The following is a 17810-nucleotide window of genomic DNA, read 5'->3' as shown; positions in this document are numbered from 1 at the left end:
TTTCTCCACTAGAGAAGTTGTACTATATCTAATTATTATCAACTGTACAATTTATGAACACTGAGACAGAACCAATTAAGCAGCTTTTCCCCCTCTTCCCACAACACTTAAGAGGGTGGTGGTGTTGGGGGGGGGGGGGGGGGGGGGGAAGGAGACAAACAAAGAAAGGGAGAAAATGATGCACCACAAAGGAATTATCTGAATGGGATGGTTGGAGGCCCCTGCCCACAGTGCCCCAAACGTTCTCTATTGGAGAGAGATCTGTAGACATTGCTGGCCAAGGTAGGACTTGGCAACCATGAAGACAAGCAGTAAAAACTGTCACCGTATGCGGGCAGGCATTATCTTGCTGAAATCTAAGCCCAGGATAGCTTGCCATAATGGGTAACAAACCAGGGCGTAGAATACTGTTGATGTGCTGCTAAGTTGTAAGGGTGCCCCGGATAACAAGCAAAGGGATCCTCCTATGAAAAGAAATGGCACCCCAGAACATTACTCCTGGTTGTCGGGCTGCATGGTGGGTGATAGCTACATTGGGATCCCACCACTGTCTGGGGCATCTTAGGACATGTATTCACTGGTCACTGGTGCTCAATTGGAAGATGTGTATGGAGAATGGAGACACACCAGACAGAAGTGGGATACCAATGTGACTGTCATCCACCATACAGCCTGACAACCAGGAGAGATGGTCTGGGGTGCCATTTCTTTTCATAGCAAGACTCCTTTGATTCTCATCTGCAGCACCCTTACAGCACAGTGGCACATCAATAACACTCTACACCCTGTTTTGTTGCCCTTCATAGCAAGCCATCCTGAGCTTATATTTCAACAATATAATGCCCGTCCCCACATGGTGAAAGTTACTACAGCTTGTCTTCATGCTTGCCAAACCCTATCTTGGCAAGCAAAGTTGCCAGATCTCTCCCCAACTGAGAACGTTTGGAGAATTATGAGCAGGGGCCTTGAAGCATCTTGGGATTTTGACAATCTAATGTCCCAATTGGACAGGATGGGGCACAATATCCATCATGAGGATGTCCAATAAGTCTGTCAATCAATGCCAAGCTGAATAACTGCTTCCATAAGGGCCAGAGGTGAACCAATGTGTTATTGACTTGCTGAATTTATAAGTACTTTCTCCTAAATAAATCATTCAATTTTTTCTGAAGTTGTAATCATTTGTTTATCTGTTCATGTACATTAGATCTGCTGATTTCTACACCATTTGGATGATTTCTTCATGGTGCACTGTCTTCTTTGTCGCAAAGCACATAAAGAGTGATATATCAGCAGTTATCACAGATACTATTTTCTGGTCAACAGTTTCCTTTGTTAACTTTCATTATGGCCACTAAGTTGATACAATGAAATACAACAGAGGCTGTGGTGACAAAATTCATTACTCTGTTGTAGAGCATGCTATGACTGCCACTAAACACATTACTTTTATTTTTTTCTTCCAAGACCTGTTCCTTAAAACTTTGTAGCTCGAAAGTTCTTGTCCCCATCTGTCAACAATTTACTTTAATTAGAATTTATTTACATTTCTTTTACCTCTCTCTTTTATATTTGTGGCTTACCTTGTTCTTTCTTTCACTAATTACATCTTACTTCATTTTCCTATATTGATGTCTGTTTTTGTGTTGCCCAACTGCTTCTTTTCTACTATTTTTCAGTTCTCTCTGTTAATATCATTATTGTGTCACCTATGCATCTATTTTCAATCTACTCCCCTATATTTACTTTTTAAAATGATGTTTTTCATCTTTTTCAAATTTTATCTTCTGCAAGCTATCTTGTTCTTTTTCTTTTTATTCCTACTTGTCCTGAAAGTTAGCATTCATGTGATCTTTTTTCTTGCATTTCATTTTATATCTTTCCTAATGGACATAATCTAAGATTCGTAGGCTTCAACACAGTTATATATCATTTAAGGAGTTCATATACCCTTTCAACAGTTTCTCAACTGATAAGGCTGATTAATATTAACATTTAGCTGCCCAACATAAATTTAAACATGAAATTTATTCTTCAAGTCCACAAGTGATTACATGAGCTGGCAACTGTCAACAACCACTCATTATAAAACCAGAAAAGTGAATTATTCTATCTACATTCTTCACAACCAACACACAATCATATTTAGTGTTATTCTGATGTATATTTCATGGACTGAAGTTCTGGCATTAGTAATCACTGTACAGTTCCCATCACTTTACAGAGGAATACTACACACATGATTTGGGGCTATTAGCCACAAATGTTCACATCAGTAATACTCAGATTCCACTCCTTTCCAAACAGATGCTTAAGAAGATATTTTGGGATATAAAAAATAAATGCTTGACTTAGTGTTTCCTTCATGCTTCAGACATCTGATATTATTTTGATTTCACTTACAAGATTATACTACTTCTGACTCATTGAATTTATTAATTAATGCTGTTATCAGAACATAAATTTCCATTTTTCACATCCTACTTCATTATTAACAAACTTTTATAAACACATACCTTCAAATTATACATATATAGGCTCTTTAGTCTGTCTTTGCATTTCTTTAATGGAGCAATATCATCCACTCTCGTGCAAGAAATATCTAAGCTCTCTAGGAATGGCAAGTCTTCGGTAACTATTTCCAACCCATGTCGGTTAAACTCTGTCCAGCTAACATTTAAGCAGCGTAGGTTGCGAAGTTTCGAAAGAGCAACTACTACACAATATCTGAAAAGAAAGTGAGTCATACTTACAATGTGAGTATTCACTGAATATATATACAAAACAACAAAAATCATTTTGGAGCTGTGAAACATAGCGGTAGAAAGCCAATATACATTAACAAAAGTATGGATGGAATTTAGGTGTTAATGACAAACAAGATACAGAATTTCAAAACTCAATACTTCAGCATGAAACTATAAATACAGTAAACAACAGGCAGAGATGCAACACATTCTATAGAAAACAAAAATGAAACTCAAAGCTTTAAATATCACAAACGTAACAAAAGAAGGCATTATTAACTATGGCAGAAGAAGAAACCACGTTTACTGAAGAAATTATAATAATAATGCAGACAGCAACATATCTTCTCCCAGTATAACAAACCTAGGAAAATTTATAATGGCCGAGCGGTCTAGGGTGCTGCAGTCATGGACTGTGCGGTTGGTCCCGGTGGAGGTTCGAGTCCTCCCTCGGGCATGGGTCTGTGCGTTTGTCCTTAGGATAATTTAGGTTAGGTAGTGTGTAAGCTTAGGGACTGATGACCTTAGCAGTTAAGTTACATAAGATTTCACACACATTTGAACATTTGAAATTTATAATGAAACAAAACAATCATATGGCATTAGTGGCCAGAAGACCCCATCTGTTGTTGTTTGGCTACCTGGTGCAAGTCTTTCTATTTGATGCCACTCCAGAGAACTACACGTCGATGAAGGTGAGATGAAATAATTAGGACAATACAAACAGTAGCTGCCTGAGTGAAGAAAATCTCCAACCTGGTTGGGAATCAAACCCAAGACCTCATGATCTAGAGGCAGTGATGTTAACCAGTAGACCAAGATCTGTGTATGGGAAATGTATAGGTAGATGAACTGTGTTATTACCTACTGGTACCCAGTGACGAACAGCACTTGGTAATAACACAGTGGCTCAGTGGACTGGCTCCTCATATGGACCTGAAATTGGTCTGATGATCGTTGTTACACAACCAAAATCAGTAACACAGGTAAAATTAAGATTAATGTGATTTACATGCAAGACTCATCATATCAACATAACTACTGCTGTCTATACCCATTTTAACCTGCCTATTGTAGTCAAACCTCTACAATTTTTCACCCACACTTCGCTCCATTGCCAAACTGATGACTCCTTGATGCCTCAAGGTGTATCTTAGGAACCAATCCCTTCTTTTAGTCAAGTTGTGCCACAAATTTCTTTTCTCCCCAACTCGATTCAGTATTTCTTTATTAGCTACCCAAACTATCCACCAAATTGTCAACATTCTTATGCAGATCAGCTTTTCAAAAGCATCTATCCTCTTATCATTTGTAAAGTTTATTTTTCACATTTCTCTTCCTATAAGGCTGCACTCCACACCTCCAAGACTCCAGAACAGACTTCCTAAAACTTGAAGTTTAATGTTAGCAAATTTCTCTGTTTCAAAAACGCTTTTCTTGCTGTTGCCAGTCTGCATTTTTTGGCCATCATAGTTATTTTGTTGCACAAATAACAAAATTCATCTAGTAACTTTAGTGTCTCATTTTCATATCTAATTTCCTTGGCATCAAAGATTTTATCCACTGTATTCAACTGACCTTCAAGGCCTTTGGCATTCCTGATACAATTACGATGGCATCAGCAAACCACATAGTTTTTATTTCTTCTTTGTGAACTTTAATTCCCTTTAAAAATTTCTCCTTCATTACCTTTACTGCTTGCTCAATGTACAGACTGAACTACACTGCAGATAGGCTACAAATCTGCCACCCTCCCTCCGTAACTACTGCTCCCCCTTTTATGTTCTTTGATTCTCATAACTTGTCTATTTTGTGTACGAGTTGTAGATTACTTTTTATCACTATATTTTATCCCTGTTACCTCCAGAATTTCAGAGTGTGTATTCTAGTCAAAGTCAGTCTATTTCCTAAGATAAGTCATAAGATTAGTGCTGTATAATGTGTTTCTACATTTCTCCAGAACCTAAACTGAACTCACCTGAACTTTGCCTCTACCACTCTTCTGTTAATAATTATTGTCAGTATATTGCAAACATGACTTATTAAATGAATGGTTCCATAAAATTTACATGATCTCATTTTTTAGATGTCTGTATTTGGTTGCTTAACTTACTAGGTTTTTGTATTTTCTCCTGTGTTACCCAAGGATTTCCACTGGACCTTGTCTTTCTGACTGTTTGATCCTCTGTTGTTATCATTATTTCATCTCTCAAAGGTACTCATCTGTCTTATACTGTATTACTTTCCTCTGTTACAGTCAATCATTACCTAATGCTCCCAATGAAACTCTCAACAACATACAGTTTTTCCAGTTTATCCAGGTCCCATCTTCTTAATTCCTTCCCAACTTTCTGCAGTTTCTTCAGATTTATTCTGCAGTTCATAAGCATTAAACTATGGTTGGAGTCCACTTCTGCAGCTGGAAATGTTCTGTAGCTTAAAATCTGGTTTGAAATCGCTGTCTTACTGTTATATAATTTATCTGAAACCTTGCAGAGTCCCCAGATACAAACTCCTTTAATGATTCTTAAACCAACTGTTTGAAATGATTAAAGTGTGCTCTTTCCAAAGTTCTATCCCCCAGTCCACATTTTCCAACTACACTGATGCTCATAAATTAAGGATAATGATGATACATGGTGAAACAACGCTCTGGTGGGCGGTTTGTGGGTTTAAATCACCTCCGGGTATGACCAGCGCATTTGACCTTCGGTTGTTGCATGGTGGCGCTGGCAGCAGTCCACATACGCAGAGGTGTGTTGGTGCATGTCAGAGTACGGTGCAGTGAGTAAGAGTGCAAACATTTTCAGATGTGCTAATGGTGACTGTGTGTTGAAAATGGCTCAAAGAACACATATTGATGACGTTATGAGGGGTAGAGTACTGGGGCGACTGGAGGCTGGTCAAACAAAGCAGGTCGTAGCATGGGCCCTCCATGAGCCACAAAGTGTGATCTCAAGATTGTGGCAACGATTCCAACAGACAGTATATGTGTCCAGGTGCTACAGTACGGGACATCCACAGTGTACAACACCACAAGAAGGCCGATGTCTCACCATCAGTGCCTGCAGACAGCCATGGAGTACTGCAGGTAGCCTTTCTTGGGACCTTACCGCAGCCACTGGAACAGTTGTCTCCAGACACACAGTCTACAGATGACTGAACAGACATGGTTTATTCACCCGGAGACCTGCAAGGTGCATTCCACTGACTCCTGGTCAAAGGAGAGCCCGTAAAGCCAGGTGTCAAGAACACAGTACATGGTCATTGGACCAGTGGTCCCAGGTTATGTTCACGGACGAGTCCAGGTCTAGTCTGAACAATGATTCTCACTGGGTTTTCATCTGGCGTGAACCAGGAACCAGATACCAACCCCTTAATGTCCTTGAAAGGGACCTATATGGAGGTTGTGGTTTGATGGTGTGGAGTGGGATTATGATTGGTGCACGTACACCCCTGCATGTCTTTGACAGAGGAACTGTAACAGGTCAGGTGAATCAGGACGTCATTTTGCATCAGCATGTATGCCTTTTCAGGGGTGCAGTGGGTCCCATCTTCCTCCTGATGGATAACAACGCATGGCCCCACCGAGCTGCCATCGTGGAGGAGTACCTTGAAACAGAAGATATCAGGCGAATGGAGTGGCCTGCCTGTTCTCCAGACCTTAACCCCATCAAGCATGTCTGGGATGCTCTCTGTTGATGTATCGCTGCACGTCTTCAAACCCCTAGGACACCTCAGGAGCTCCAACAGGCACTGGTGCAAGAATGGGAGGCTATACCCCAGCAGCTGCTCGACCATCTGATCCAGAGTATGCCAACCGGTTGTGCGGCCTGTGTACGTGTGCATGGTGATCATATCCCACATTGATGTTGGGGTAAATGGGCAGGAAACAGTGGCGTTTTGTAGCACATGTGTTTCGGTACGATTTTCTCAACTTATCACCAACACCGTGGACTTACAAATCTGCGTCGTGTGTGTTCCCTATGTGCCTATGCTATTAGCGCCAGTATTGTGTAGTGCCACGTTGTGTGGCATCACATTCTGCAAGTATCCTTAATTTATGAGCGCGAGTGTACATTTTTCCTTCTCTTCCTTTTCCTACCATCAAATTCCAGTCCTGAATCACAATTAAATTTTCATCCCAATAACAATCACTTTTATCTCATTACATATTCTTTCAATTTCTTCATCACCTGCAGGGCTAGTAAACATACAAAATTGTACTAATGTGGGGGGTATTGGAGGTATTGTAGGGATGGAACAACAGACCAGTTTAACATCCAATTGGCCAGGTAATTTTTTTTCATTCGATCAGCTTTTTTCAGTCAAATGAAACAGCTGAATGAAACTAGTCATTGTGGGCATGTCATCTATATAAATGTTTTCATGCACTCTCCGAGTTTGAGTGATTTCACTCAATATGAGGCAACCAAGTGCACAAGTCTCTGACTGTTACGTCACTTATATGAATGTTTTCACTCAGTTTGATTGATTTCACTTACATGCTTTATCAGCCCCTTCGTTTATACATGTACCACAACCTTTCTAAGAGACAAATAACATATCTTATTTCCAGGAGATGTGAATAGAGAGTATATTTCTAAACATTGACATGTTTTCAAAATTAATTTATTTCTTTATTAATTTCAATACAACTTTTTTGTAATTATGGCAGTGGTTGGTTTAAAGGTTAACAACTGGTGCTACATTATAAGTTTATGTTTAAATGAATGAATAATTAATTTTTTTGTTTAAATTTACCAAAGCTCCATCTCTCTCTTCCTGCTACTTTGCACCATCACTCATAATGCTCTTTTGGTAAATGCTGAGGTGACATGAACAGAATTCATATAAGACAAATTTTTTGGCACTGTTGTGTAAAATAAGAGTCCAGGGGAGCAGACACACCTGAAGCGGACCAAAATATCCTTACATTAGTGGCAGTAACACCACCAGTTAACGTTCCACATGGGCACTTGAACTCAGTACCAGTGACTCAATAACGTTGATAAAGCAGAAAGACAGGGGATCAGCAGGCCAGTTATTACACCTCCGAGATACAGGCTTGTTGTGATGTATATGGTTGGAAATGGTGCTTCACCAAAACAAGCAGATGCCGACCCTGTATAAAAACCCATCATTTCTATGCAAAGGGATCACAGTCTGGTAACACCACCTACACAGGGAGGACTATGCCAGGCACCGGAGTGACATGGTTCTGCAGGCACCCACCACAAGACTTGGCCTCCACCAATGGCATACCCGTAAGTGGTCTTAAGTCCACCACAGTGGACTTAGCCGTTTCTAGCTGGTGGCCTACCTCCAGGCTCACCCAGCTGCAGCCAATCTTCTGACTTGGGGGACAGCAGTTAGAGTCCAGGGCAGTGCAGTAGCTTCAGCACCTATACTTAGCTGGGCATACTGCTGCTGCACACCTCTGCTACCAAGAGCAGGCCCCAATGTAGAGCACTGTCTTCTGCTACAAGAATCATGGGAAGTCTCTGTGCCTACCAGCGTGTGCTGCCCTGCAGAGAGGGCATGTGCACTTCAGACTCTGAGTATCAGCATTCCTGCCTCACTGCTGTCATCAAGCGAGTCACTGGCCACCTGTTACATCAGCGGTGCTGTGCTCCACTGCGGAGCATTGCTATGAGAATTGTAGTTTTTCACTAATAAAATACACTCCTGGAAATTGAAATAAGAACACCGTGAATTCATTGTCCCAGGAAGGGGAAACTTTATTGACACATTCCTGGGGTCAGATACATCACATGATCACACTGACAGAACCACAGGCACATAGACACAGGCAACAGAGCATGCACAATGTCGGCACTAGTACAGTGTATATCCACCTTTCGCAGCAATGCAGGCTGCTATTCTCCCATGGAGACGATCGTAGAGATGCTGGATGTAGTCCTGTGGAACGGCTTGCCATGCCATTTCCACCTGGCGCCTCAGTTGGACCAGCGTTCGTGCTGGACGTGCAGACCGCGTGAGACGACGCTTCATCCAGTCCCAAACATGCTCAATGGGGGACAGATCCGGAGATCTTGCTGGCCAGGGTAGTTGACTTACACCTTCTAGAGCACGTTGGGTGGCACGGGATACATGCGGACGTGCATTGTCCTGCTGGAACATCAAGTTCCCTTGCCGGTCTAGGAATGGTAGAACGATGGGTTCGATGACGGTTTGGATGTACCGTGCACTATTCAGTGTCCCCTCGACGATCACCAGTGGTGTACGGCCAGTGTAGGAGATCGCTCCCCACACCATGATGCCGGGTGTTGGCCCTGTGTGCCTCGGTCGTATGCAGTCCTGATTGTGGCGCTCACCTGCACGGCGCCAAACACGCATACGACCATCATTGGCACCAAGGCAGAAGCGACTCTCATCGCTGAAGACGACACGTCTCCATTCGTCCCTCCATTCACGCCTGTCGCGACACCACTGGAGGCGGGCTGCACGATGTTGGGGCGTGAGCGGAAGACGGCCTAACGGTGTGCGGGACCGTAGCCCAGCTTCATGGAGACGGTTGCGAATGGTCCTCGCCGATACCCCAGGAGCAACAGTGTCCCTAATTTGCTGGGAAGTGGCGGTGCGGTCCCCTACGGCACTGCGTAGGATCCTACGGTCTTGGCGTGCATCCGTGCGTCGCTGCGGTCCGGTCCCAGGTCGACGGGCACGTGCACCTTCCGCCGACCACTGGCGACAACATCGATGTACTGTGGAGACCTCACGCCCCACGTGTTGAGCAATTAGGCGGTACGTCCACCCGGCCTCCCGCATGCCCACTATACGCCCTCGCTCAAAGTCCGTCAACTGCACATACGGTTCACGTCCACGCTGTTGCGGCATGCTACCAGTGTTAAAGACTGCGATGGAGCTCCGTATGCCACGGCAAACTGGCTGACACTGACGGCGGCGGTGCACAAATGCTGCGCAGCTAGCGCCATTCGACGTCCAACACCGCGGTTCCTGGTGTGTCCGCTGTGCCGTGCATGTGATCATTGCTTGTACAGGCCTCTCGCAGTGTCCGGAGCAAGTATGGTGGGTCTGACACACCGGTGTCAATGTGTTCTTTTTTCCATTTCCAGGAGTGTATATGACTATTAATGATGTTTCCTTTAGCATCATCTGAATGTCAACCCACTGCCTCAACCTAACCCTGCCACCATATGGTCAGCCAAGCCCGGGGTCTCCACAGTGCAGGCAGCAATGATAATTTAACAAATGCTGGAACGAGTGAAAACTCCCACTCAGAACCAAATGCACTGAGGATCAGATTGTCTCTCACAGAGGTCCAGAGAGGGGGGAGGGGGGGGGGGGGGTGAGAACATGACTGCAGACTGTTTAGAGCGAGGGCTTGAGAGAGTCTGAACTATGAAATTTGAAGTATTAATGTGTGAATGTGACTAGTATTCCTTCATGCCCGTGAAATGTAACATGATTTGTGTGTGCGAGTATGATTTATTCACAGCTGGTAATGCAATTTTCTGCACAATATATCTACTTTACGCATAAACAAATGGCTGATTTTTAATTGCTGGCCATCATATCACATCTTCTCAATAAAATGGAATGCAATCAGTCGCTAAAATTTGGCAATGTCCCTTTTTTTGTCACGTGCTCGTAAGCGACTTTTATGCTCAACTTCATACCATCAGAGACACATCAGCTTAAGTAGTTACATGTTAACTGCATCTGGAAGAACTTGATCCAAAGCAATATTTTAATCAGTTTTAAATGATGAAAAGACTGGTTCCACCCTGGACAGCTCTCTAACACATGGTCCAATCGACAGAAAAATAACATACAAGTTTTACTTCAAAAGAAAGACTTCGTAATTCAACCAATATGCAAAACTACAACAAACTGAATCGACTGTTTTCATTTGGTTGCTCCCGTAATCTGTTTTCATTCAAAAGAAATGAATGAATAATAATCCAAACTATATGTAAAGCTACAACTGACTGAATTGGTTGTTTTCAGAGACGTTTCACACACAAAAAAAGATTTATTCAACCCATACGTATAAGTACAACTGCTTGAGTCAATTGTTTTCCGACAATCAATTGCTTTCATTAGACTGTTCCCATCACTAGGGTATTGACTCAGAGTCTATCGTGGCTAAGATAATGCACTCCCTACACTATTCTCTAACGTAGCAGTTTGAGGTGTGGTGGCTGCTACTTGGAGGTGAGAGCCATCTTCATGTTTTTCAGGAGGCACTCAGCTCCCACCTGGAGTGCCCTGGGTTCGTACGGCTGGAGCAGGTAGACAGGAGTGTGTAGTGGATGGCTGCAGTCCAACAAATGGTGAGCATAACAATTATTTATTATTTCATTAGACTTGAGAAATATCATGGGCATGTCCTTATCCCAAATGTGGCCTGGCATCAGCCCATTTTCTCCCCACGGTGACACAGCAGAAATGGGGGACAGCCCTGCAGCGTACATACACAAATTGAAGGTGGCGTGCTTACTCAGAGAATGCCACCATGCCAGATGCAGAATAGGCAGCAGCAGTCACATCTCTCAGCTCCCCTTGCATTCAGACAACAACTTTTAACATGATGACCGAGTGCCCCTATGATGCAGCAAATGGCAGTGAGGTCCAGAGTCAAACCCTGCCGGCACGGAGCTGGGAGGATCCTTGTTCTTGCTTCAGAGTGTGAGGTAGTGGCAGGATCCCAGAAACACAGTCCGCTGGAGATGCAGAGCTGCCAAGTGGCTAGGCAGTCATGTGGCAGTCTGCAGCTCACAGTCTGGTGAGGGGTGGCAATTGCATCATCGGTATAGTGTTGACTTCATGGCAGTACTGTCACAGTCTGGGCACCCTAACACAATCCAGCTGTTTCAATGATGACTGGTTGATCTAGGGGGGTATAAATATGGCTGTCTAGTGGCCAACCATGTGGAAGGGATACCACTGCTGCAGAGCAGCAGTGACTGGCAGCCTTTCTTCTCGATCATTAGTAGCATTCCGACACTGCTGCAGCATATCTGCAATGTAACACGACTCCAATGCCGGTATATGGGTAACAACGTGTAGGCGAGGGATACTGTGGCATTCATGTCTTTCCAACATGCATGCAGTAAATGTAGATATGTGAATTATGATGACGTAAATACCAAATCTGCCCGAACAGGACCAAGATGCTGTTACTTTTTTTTTGGCTGCTGGAGGACAAACACCAGTAGACATCCATCGGAGCATGAAGAATGTTCATGGGGCAGCATGTCTGCCTAAAATCATTGTTGTGAAATGGTGCACCACATTCCATGCTGATCGCAATTTGACACAAAACAACAGTAAATGTGGGAGGCCAGCCTCATCGACTACAAACAAAATGTGGGCAGTTGATGATGCAATTAGAGTGAACCAGCACATAACCATTTGCGTGCTAGCAAAGGATTTCAACATCAGCTTCAGCAGTGTGCAACACATTATCCAGCAGGAGTTACACTGCTGTAAGGTCTGCAGCCAACTGATACCCCAGGCATTCAATGCTGGACAAAAATGAACTGGATGGCTGTTTGCCTGAAGGACCTGGTGCATTTCAGTGGTGAACACAACATGATCCTTGAGTGCACTGTTGCAGGTGATAAAAGGCTGAGCATTGACGATGCACTAGAGTCATCCATCATCGCACAAAGTTCAAGAGCCAGCCATCTGCTGGAAAGGCAATGCTCACCCTGTTCTTTGATTGCCGAGGACCATTACTTATTGACTTCAAGGAACCCAGCATCTCCATCACTGGGGAACAATACAGCACAATGCTGGATAAATTATGGTGTGCAGTTACAGTGAAATATCCAGGGAAACTGCAACAGGAATGCTGCTGCTTCACACGCACATCCCCACATTACAAATGTCGTAGCACAGAAGGTTCACTAACTCAAGTGTGAGACACTCGAGTACCCATCGAATAGTCCTGATCTCTCCCCATGTGATTATCACACCTCTGGTCCCATAAAAAAAGGTCTTATTTGGGGCCAGAAAGTAAACATTAAATTGTACTTAACGTTAGGAGAAAATTCAGCTCAAACACTGGAAAACTGGCATGACAAGTGCATACAACTAACATTCATACAGAATATACAAACAAACACCATCCATACAGGCCCTGAAGGCCCAGCGGTACTGACTGGCCACTGTGTCATCTTCAGCTCTTAAGCGTCACCAGATGCTGTTACAGAGGGGCATGTGGTCAGCACACCACTCTCCCAACCGTCGTCAGTTTTCATGACCGGTGCCGCTACTCCTCAACCAAGTAGCTCCTCAACTGGCCTCACAAGGGCTGAGTGCACCCCACTTGGCATATCCCGATGGTGACCCGTTCAAGTGGTACACTTGCTTAACTTAAGTGACCTGACGAGAGCCAGTGTTACCACTGTGGCAAGGCTGTTGGCTTCATATGGAATATGCAACCATAAAATTGTGAGGAAACCACTCTAGATGGCTGATGTTGGCATTCAGTTTGCAAAAAAGAAAAGATTGGCAGTGCATTAACATCATGACAATATTGATGCATCAAATCTTAAACAAGTGCTCTTTCTAATGCATTATTTTAAAAAGTCAAACCATGACAAACCTGATGACACATTTTAATAACATACTTGTTCATTGAATTATAGATTACTTAAGATAATTACAATCCCAGCATTATTTATTAGTCATTATGCTTTCCGGTTGATATCTGAACATAAAAAACAGTCCACCAGGAAATGCAGAATTAGGTACATACTTCACAAAGAAGAAACCAGGTGCCATAGGACTGCATCTGGTAGACAGAAAATAAGTGTTTAATGTAAGTCACAATGAACTGTTTCTCTGCAAGAAATAAGGTCACATAATCCAGACATAAATTGTGATGCAAGTTCTATTCACATGTAGAGTACAAGGTAGTGATCAAAACAGTGTAGTGCTGCAGGTAAACTTTTGGGGGATAAGGGCATGGTCGACAAAACACTTCTGTTCCTAACGTTTCATCCATAACTGCCCTGGATATCTTCAGAGACATCGTTCCTCCATTGCGTCTTGCCGACAAGACTCAACGGAGGAGCAATGCCTATGAAGATGTCCAGCACAGTTCTGGATGAAACGTTAGAAACAGAAGAGTTTCATGGACCATGACCTTATACCCCAAAAGGTTTACCAGCACCCATGTCATCTGGTCATGAAAACCTTCCTTCTATTAAAACAGCGTATATAAATTACATAACCAACTAAACAGGCAATTCAGTGAAAATGGGAAAAAATACATAGCTTAATGTCACATTCTCAAGCTTGACAATCTTTGTGACAACCCACACTTTGCAACATTAGAATAGTATTTGTGTTTGTTGTATCAACATATATAGTTACCACGACATCAGCCTTATCCTTCTCAAAGAAACAATGCCTACATACCTTAACTGATCTAGTGAAACTATGGAAAATGTACATCTGCATGGGCATTAAACTCTTTTCCTCAAGAGCACAAGCCCAGTGTCTTTAACCATTGTACCAAATTGCTAGTTGGCTTTTCTTTTTCCATGAGAAATCCACAGTGATTGTGAGCTCATGTACACAAGAGACTATTGCTCATTGGTACCAGAAATATATTTCATAAAAATGTTCTGATGATTCTATGGCTCCCATAGCCACATTTAAATGGCTTCAAAGATAGTACTGTAGGTCCTATTCCCAATGTTCTTTACCAATGGAAGCTATGGATAATCATAGTGATTATTTATTTGAATAACCCTTCGGTTTTGTTCTTTGTGTTTAATTCCCAGACTTCCCTCACCCTGCGAGAGTTTTGTTTCCTTGTGGGTACACTTACTTCCTTTTGCAGGCCTCCTCCTTTCCTGAAATTCTGCCTTTTGTGTTGTTTCTCTAAATAGTATTCTGTTATCTGTTATGGATATTCTAATTTCAGTATTTTTCATGTCTTTGTCAATTTCAGTGAACCATGCGGGTTTAGAGTTGTAGCTGTTTAATAAGTTGAAGGTCTGCTTGATTAGTCAGTTAGTATCCATTCAGTACGTATTTTCATAAAACTGTAGTCTTCTTTTCCTCATTACATCAGTTAGCTTTCCCATTTTTAAATACAGCTTTCTGTTTGATCTTAATTTGTATTCAATACTACCATTACTTCTAGTTCCTGTAGTTTCCTTACAGTTCTTCTTTCAACTTTTCAGGATCCCCAATCTTGTTAGTTTAAGTGGTGTTTTTGCTGCACACAGTGTTCCATGCCTCAGTACTGCTTGATAGTGTCTCATTTCTGTGTCCCAGGACAATGACTTTTCTGTTATACAGGGTGAAAATTAATAAAACCTACATACTGCAGGGATAGATTCCTGAGTGGAAATGGAGGAAGAAGATCATACACACATTTGTGCAGAAATGCACGGTGTGTGTGCAATGACAACAAATCATCCAAGAACAGAGTACATAGCTGCATGGCATCCATGTCACAATAGATATTCACGTGGCCTCCATGGGATGCAGTGCACACATTCTCGCATCACATTGTGGACTGACACACTCTTTTGCATGTTCTGACCTCTCTCTAAATAGTGTCACAGGCGTCATAAACACGCTGTTGAAAGGTCTGCACATCAGGAACTGGTTCAGCATACACAATGCTTTTTGATGCCCCCAGAGGTAAAAATCCAGGGGTTTAAGTCTGGTGATCTAGTGGCCATGTTACAGGACCTCTGCATCCTATCCAACACCCAGAGAAGATGTTGAGGAGTCGGCGAACTGTAATGCAGAACTGGTGTGGTGCTCCAGCATGCAAAAACCACATAACCTGTCGTATTGCCAAAGGCACTTTTTCAAGCAGTCCAGGCAGCGTATTCCACCGGAAGCCTGGTACGTTCCTCCATCAAGGTGTTGTGGAATAATAACTGGTCTAATTATGTGGCCACCAAGAGTCCCTGCCCGTACACTGATGCTGAACCTATGCTGATGGGATGCCTCACCCATTCCCTGAGGATTGTCTGTCATCCACAGATGATGATTATGCAGATTGATGATACCAGTTCTGGTAAAGGTTGTGTCATCTGTAAAGAGGACTAGGAATAATGACAGAAATCCCACAATTGTGATGCTCTGGTGGAAAAACCATCGACAAAATCTTTGCCATAGAAGAAAATCCTTGCACTTGGTGAAGGTGATAGGAACAGAAATGGCCATCATGGACGATACACATATCCGTGCTTTGGCTTACACCATGTTGGTGGGCCACTCGGCTGGAGCTCACACTAGGGTTTGTCCCAATATCCTGTAGAACCAGTCCTCCAGATATGGTGTATGCACAGTCCGCCACCTCCTTGCACATTCATCTGTCTGAATGGACCCATGATCAAACAAATGCCCAAAAAGGGCTTGAAATGTGTGATGTGGTTGGTGCCTGTGAGGGTACTTGTTTTGGTACAGCCGTGCTTCGTCTCAACCGTTTCCATCTTCTTGGCCGTACACAAACACCATGCTGGCTTGTTCCCGACATGAATACTGGACCATTCTGCTGCTTACAGTACACTGTGTCAATCACACAGTCTGCAACATACAAACACAAGGAACACGCAGTACATGGTCAGAGGAATGTTCATTCGTCAGTGCCATCTACCGTAACAACGATGCATTTCCGGACACATGTTTATACGACCTTTTTCCCTCCATTTCCAGTTAGGAATCCGTCCCTACACCTTGTGTGTGTTTTGTCGTATGTAATGCCCTTCACATTCCATATACACTATTTTCTATAGCTATCTTTTCTTTTGTATTGCTTGTTACTTGTTATCCATTCTCCTACATACTTAAAACAGTTTGTTTTAGATATTGTGTTGTTACACTCCTGGAAATGGAAAAAAGAACACATTGACACCGGTGTGTCAGACCCACCATACTTGCTCCGGACACTGCGAGAGTGCTGTACAAGCAATGATCACACGCACGGCACAGCGGACACACCAGGAACCGCGGTGTTGGCCGTCGAATGGCGCTAGCTGCGCAGCATTTGTGCACCGCCGCCGTCAGTGTCAGCCAGTTTGCCGTGGCATACGGAGCTCCATCGCAGTCTTTAACACTGGTAGCATGCCGCGACAGCGTGGACGTGAACCGTATGTGCAGTTGACGGACTTTGAGCGAGGGCGTATAGTGGGCATGCGGGAGGCCGGGTGGACGTACCGCCGAATTGCTCAACACGTGGGGCGTGAGGTCTCCACAGTACATCGATGTTGTCGCCAGTGGTCGGCGGAAGGTGCACGTGCCCGTTGACCTGGGACCGGACCGCAGCGACGCACGGATGCACGCCAAGACCGTAGGATCCTACGCAGTGCTGTAGGGGACCGCACCACCACTTCCCAGCAAATTAGGGACACTGTTGCTCCTGGGGTATCGGCGAGGACCATTCGCAACCGTCTCCATGAAGCTGGGCTACGGTCCCGCACACCGTTAGGCCGTCTTCCGCTCACGCCCCAACATCGTGCAGCCCGCCTCCAGTGGTGTCGCGACAGGCATGAATGAAGGGACGAATGGAGACGTATCGTCTTCAGCGATGAGAGTCACTTCTGCCTTGGTGCCAATGATGGTCGTATGCGTGTTTGGCGCCGTGCATGTGAGCACCACAATCAGGACTGCATACGACCGAGGCACACAGGGCCAACACCCGGCATCATGGTGTGGGGAGCGATCTCCTACACTGGCCATACACCACTGGTGATCGTCGAGGGGACACTGAATAGTGCACGGTACATCCAAACCGTCATCGAACCCATCGTTCTACCATTCCTAGACCAGCAAGGGAACTTGCTGTTCCAACAGGACAATGCACGTCCGCATGTATCCCGTGCCACCCAACGTGCTCTAGAAGGTGTAAGTCAACTACCCTGGCCAGCAAGATCTCCAGATCTGTCCCCCATTGAGCATGTTTGGGACTGGATGAAGCGTCGTCTCACGCGGTCTGCACGTCCAGCATGAACGCTGGTCCAACTGAGGCACCAGGTGGAAATGGCATGGCAAGCCGCTCCACAGGACTACATCCAGCATCTCTAGGATCGTCTCCAT

The 17810-nt window shown here is 43.9% G+C and overlaps 1 protein-coding gene across 1 annotated transcript in view; it reads right to left on the bottom strand.

Moving 5' to 3' along the window:
• The window catches only part of LOC124722881 (protein zyg-11 homolog B-like), a 233030-nt gene that overhangs the window by 117257 nt on the left and 97963 nt on the right, over nt 1–17810 (bottom strand). The window contains exon 4 of the mRNA XM_047248018.1: nt 2517–2727. Coding sequence (XP_047103974.1) covers nt 2517–2727 — 211 coding nt within the window. The remainder of the gene's footprint in view (nt 1–2516; nt 2728–17810) is intronic.

This window comes from Schistocerca piceifrons, chromosome X, assembly GCF_021461385.2.
Source record: "Schistocerca piceifrons isolate TAMUIC-IGC-003096 chromosome X, iqSchPice1.1, whole genome shotgun sequence".
Lineage (NCBI taxonomy): Eukaryota > Metazoa > Arthropoda > Insecta > Orthoptera > Acrididae > Schistocerca > Schistocerca piceifrons.
This window is presented reverse-complemented; position numbering and strand designations above follow the sequence as displayed.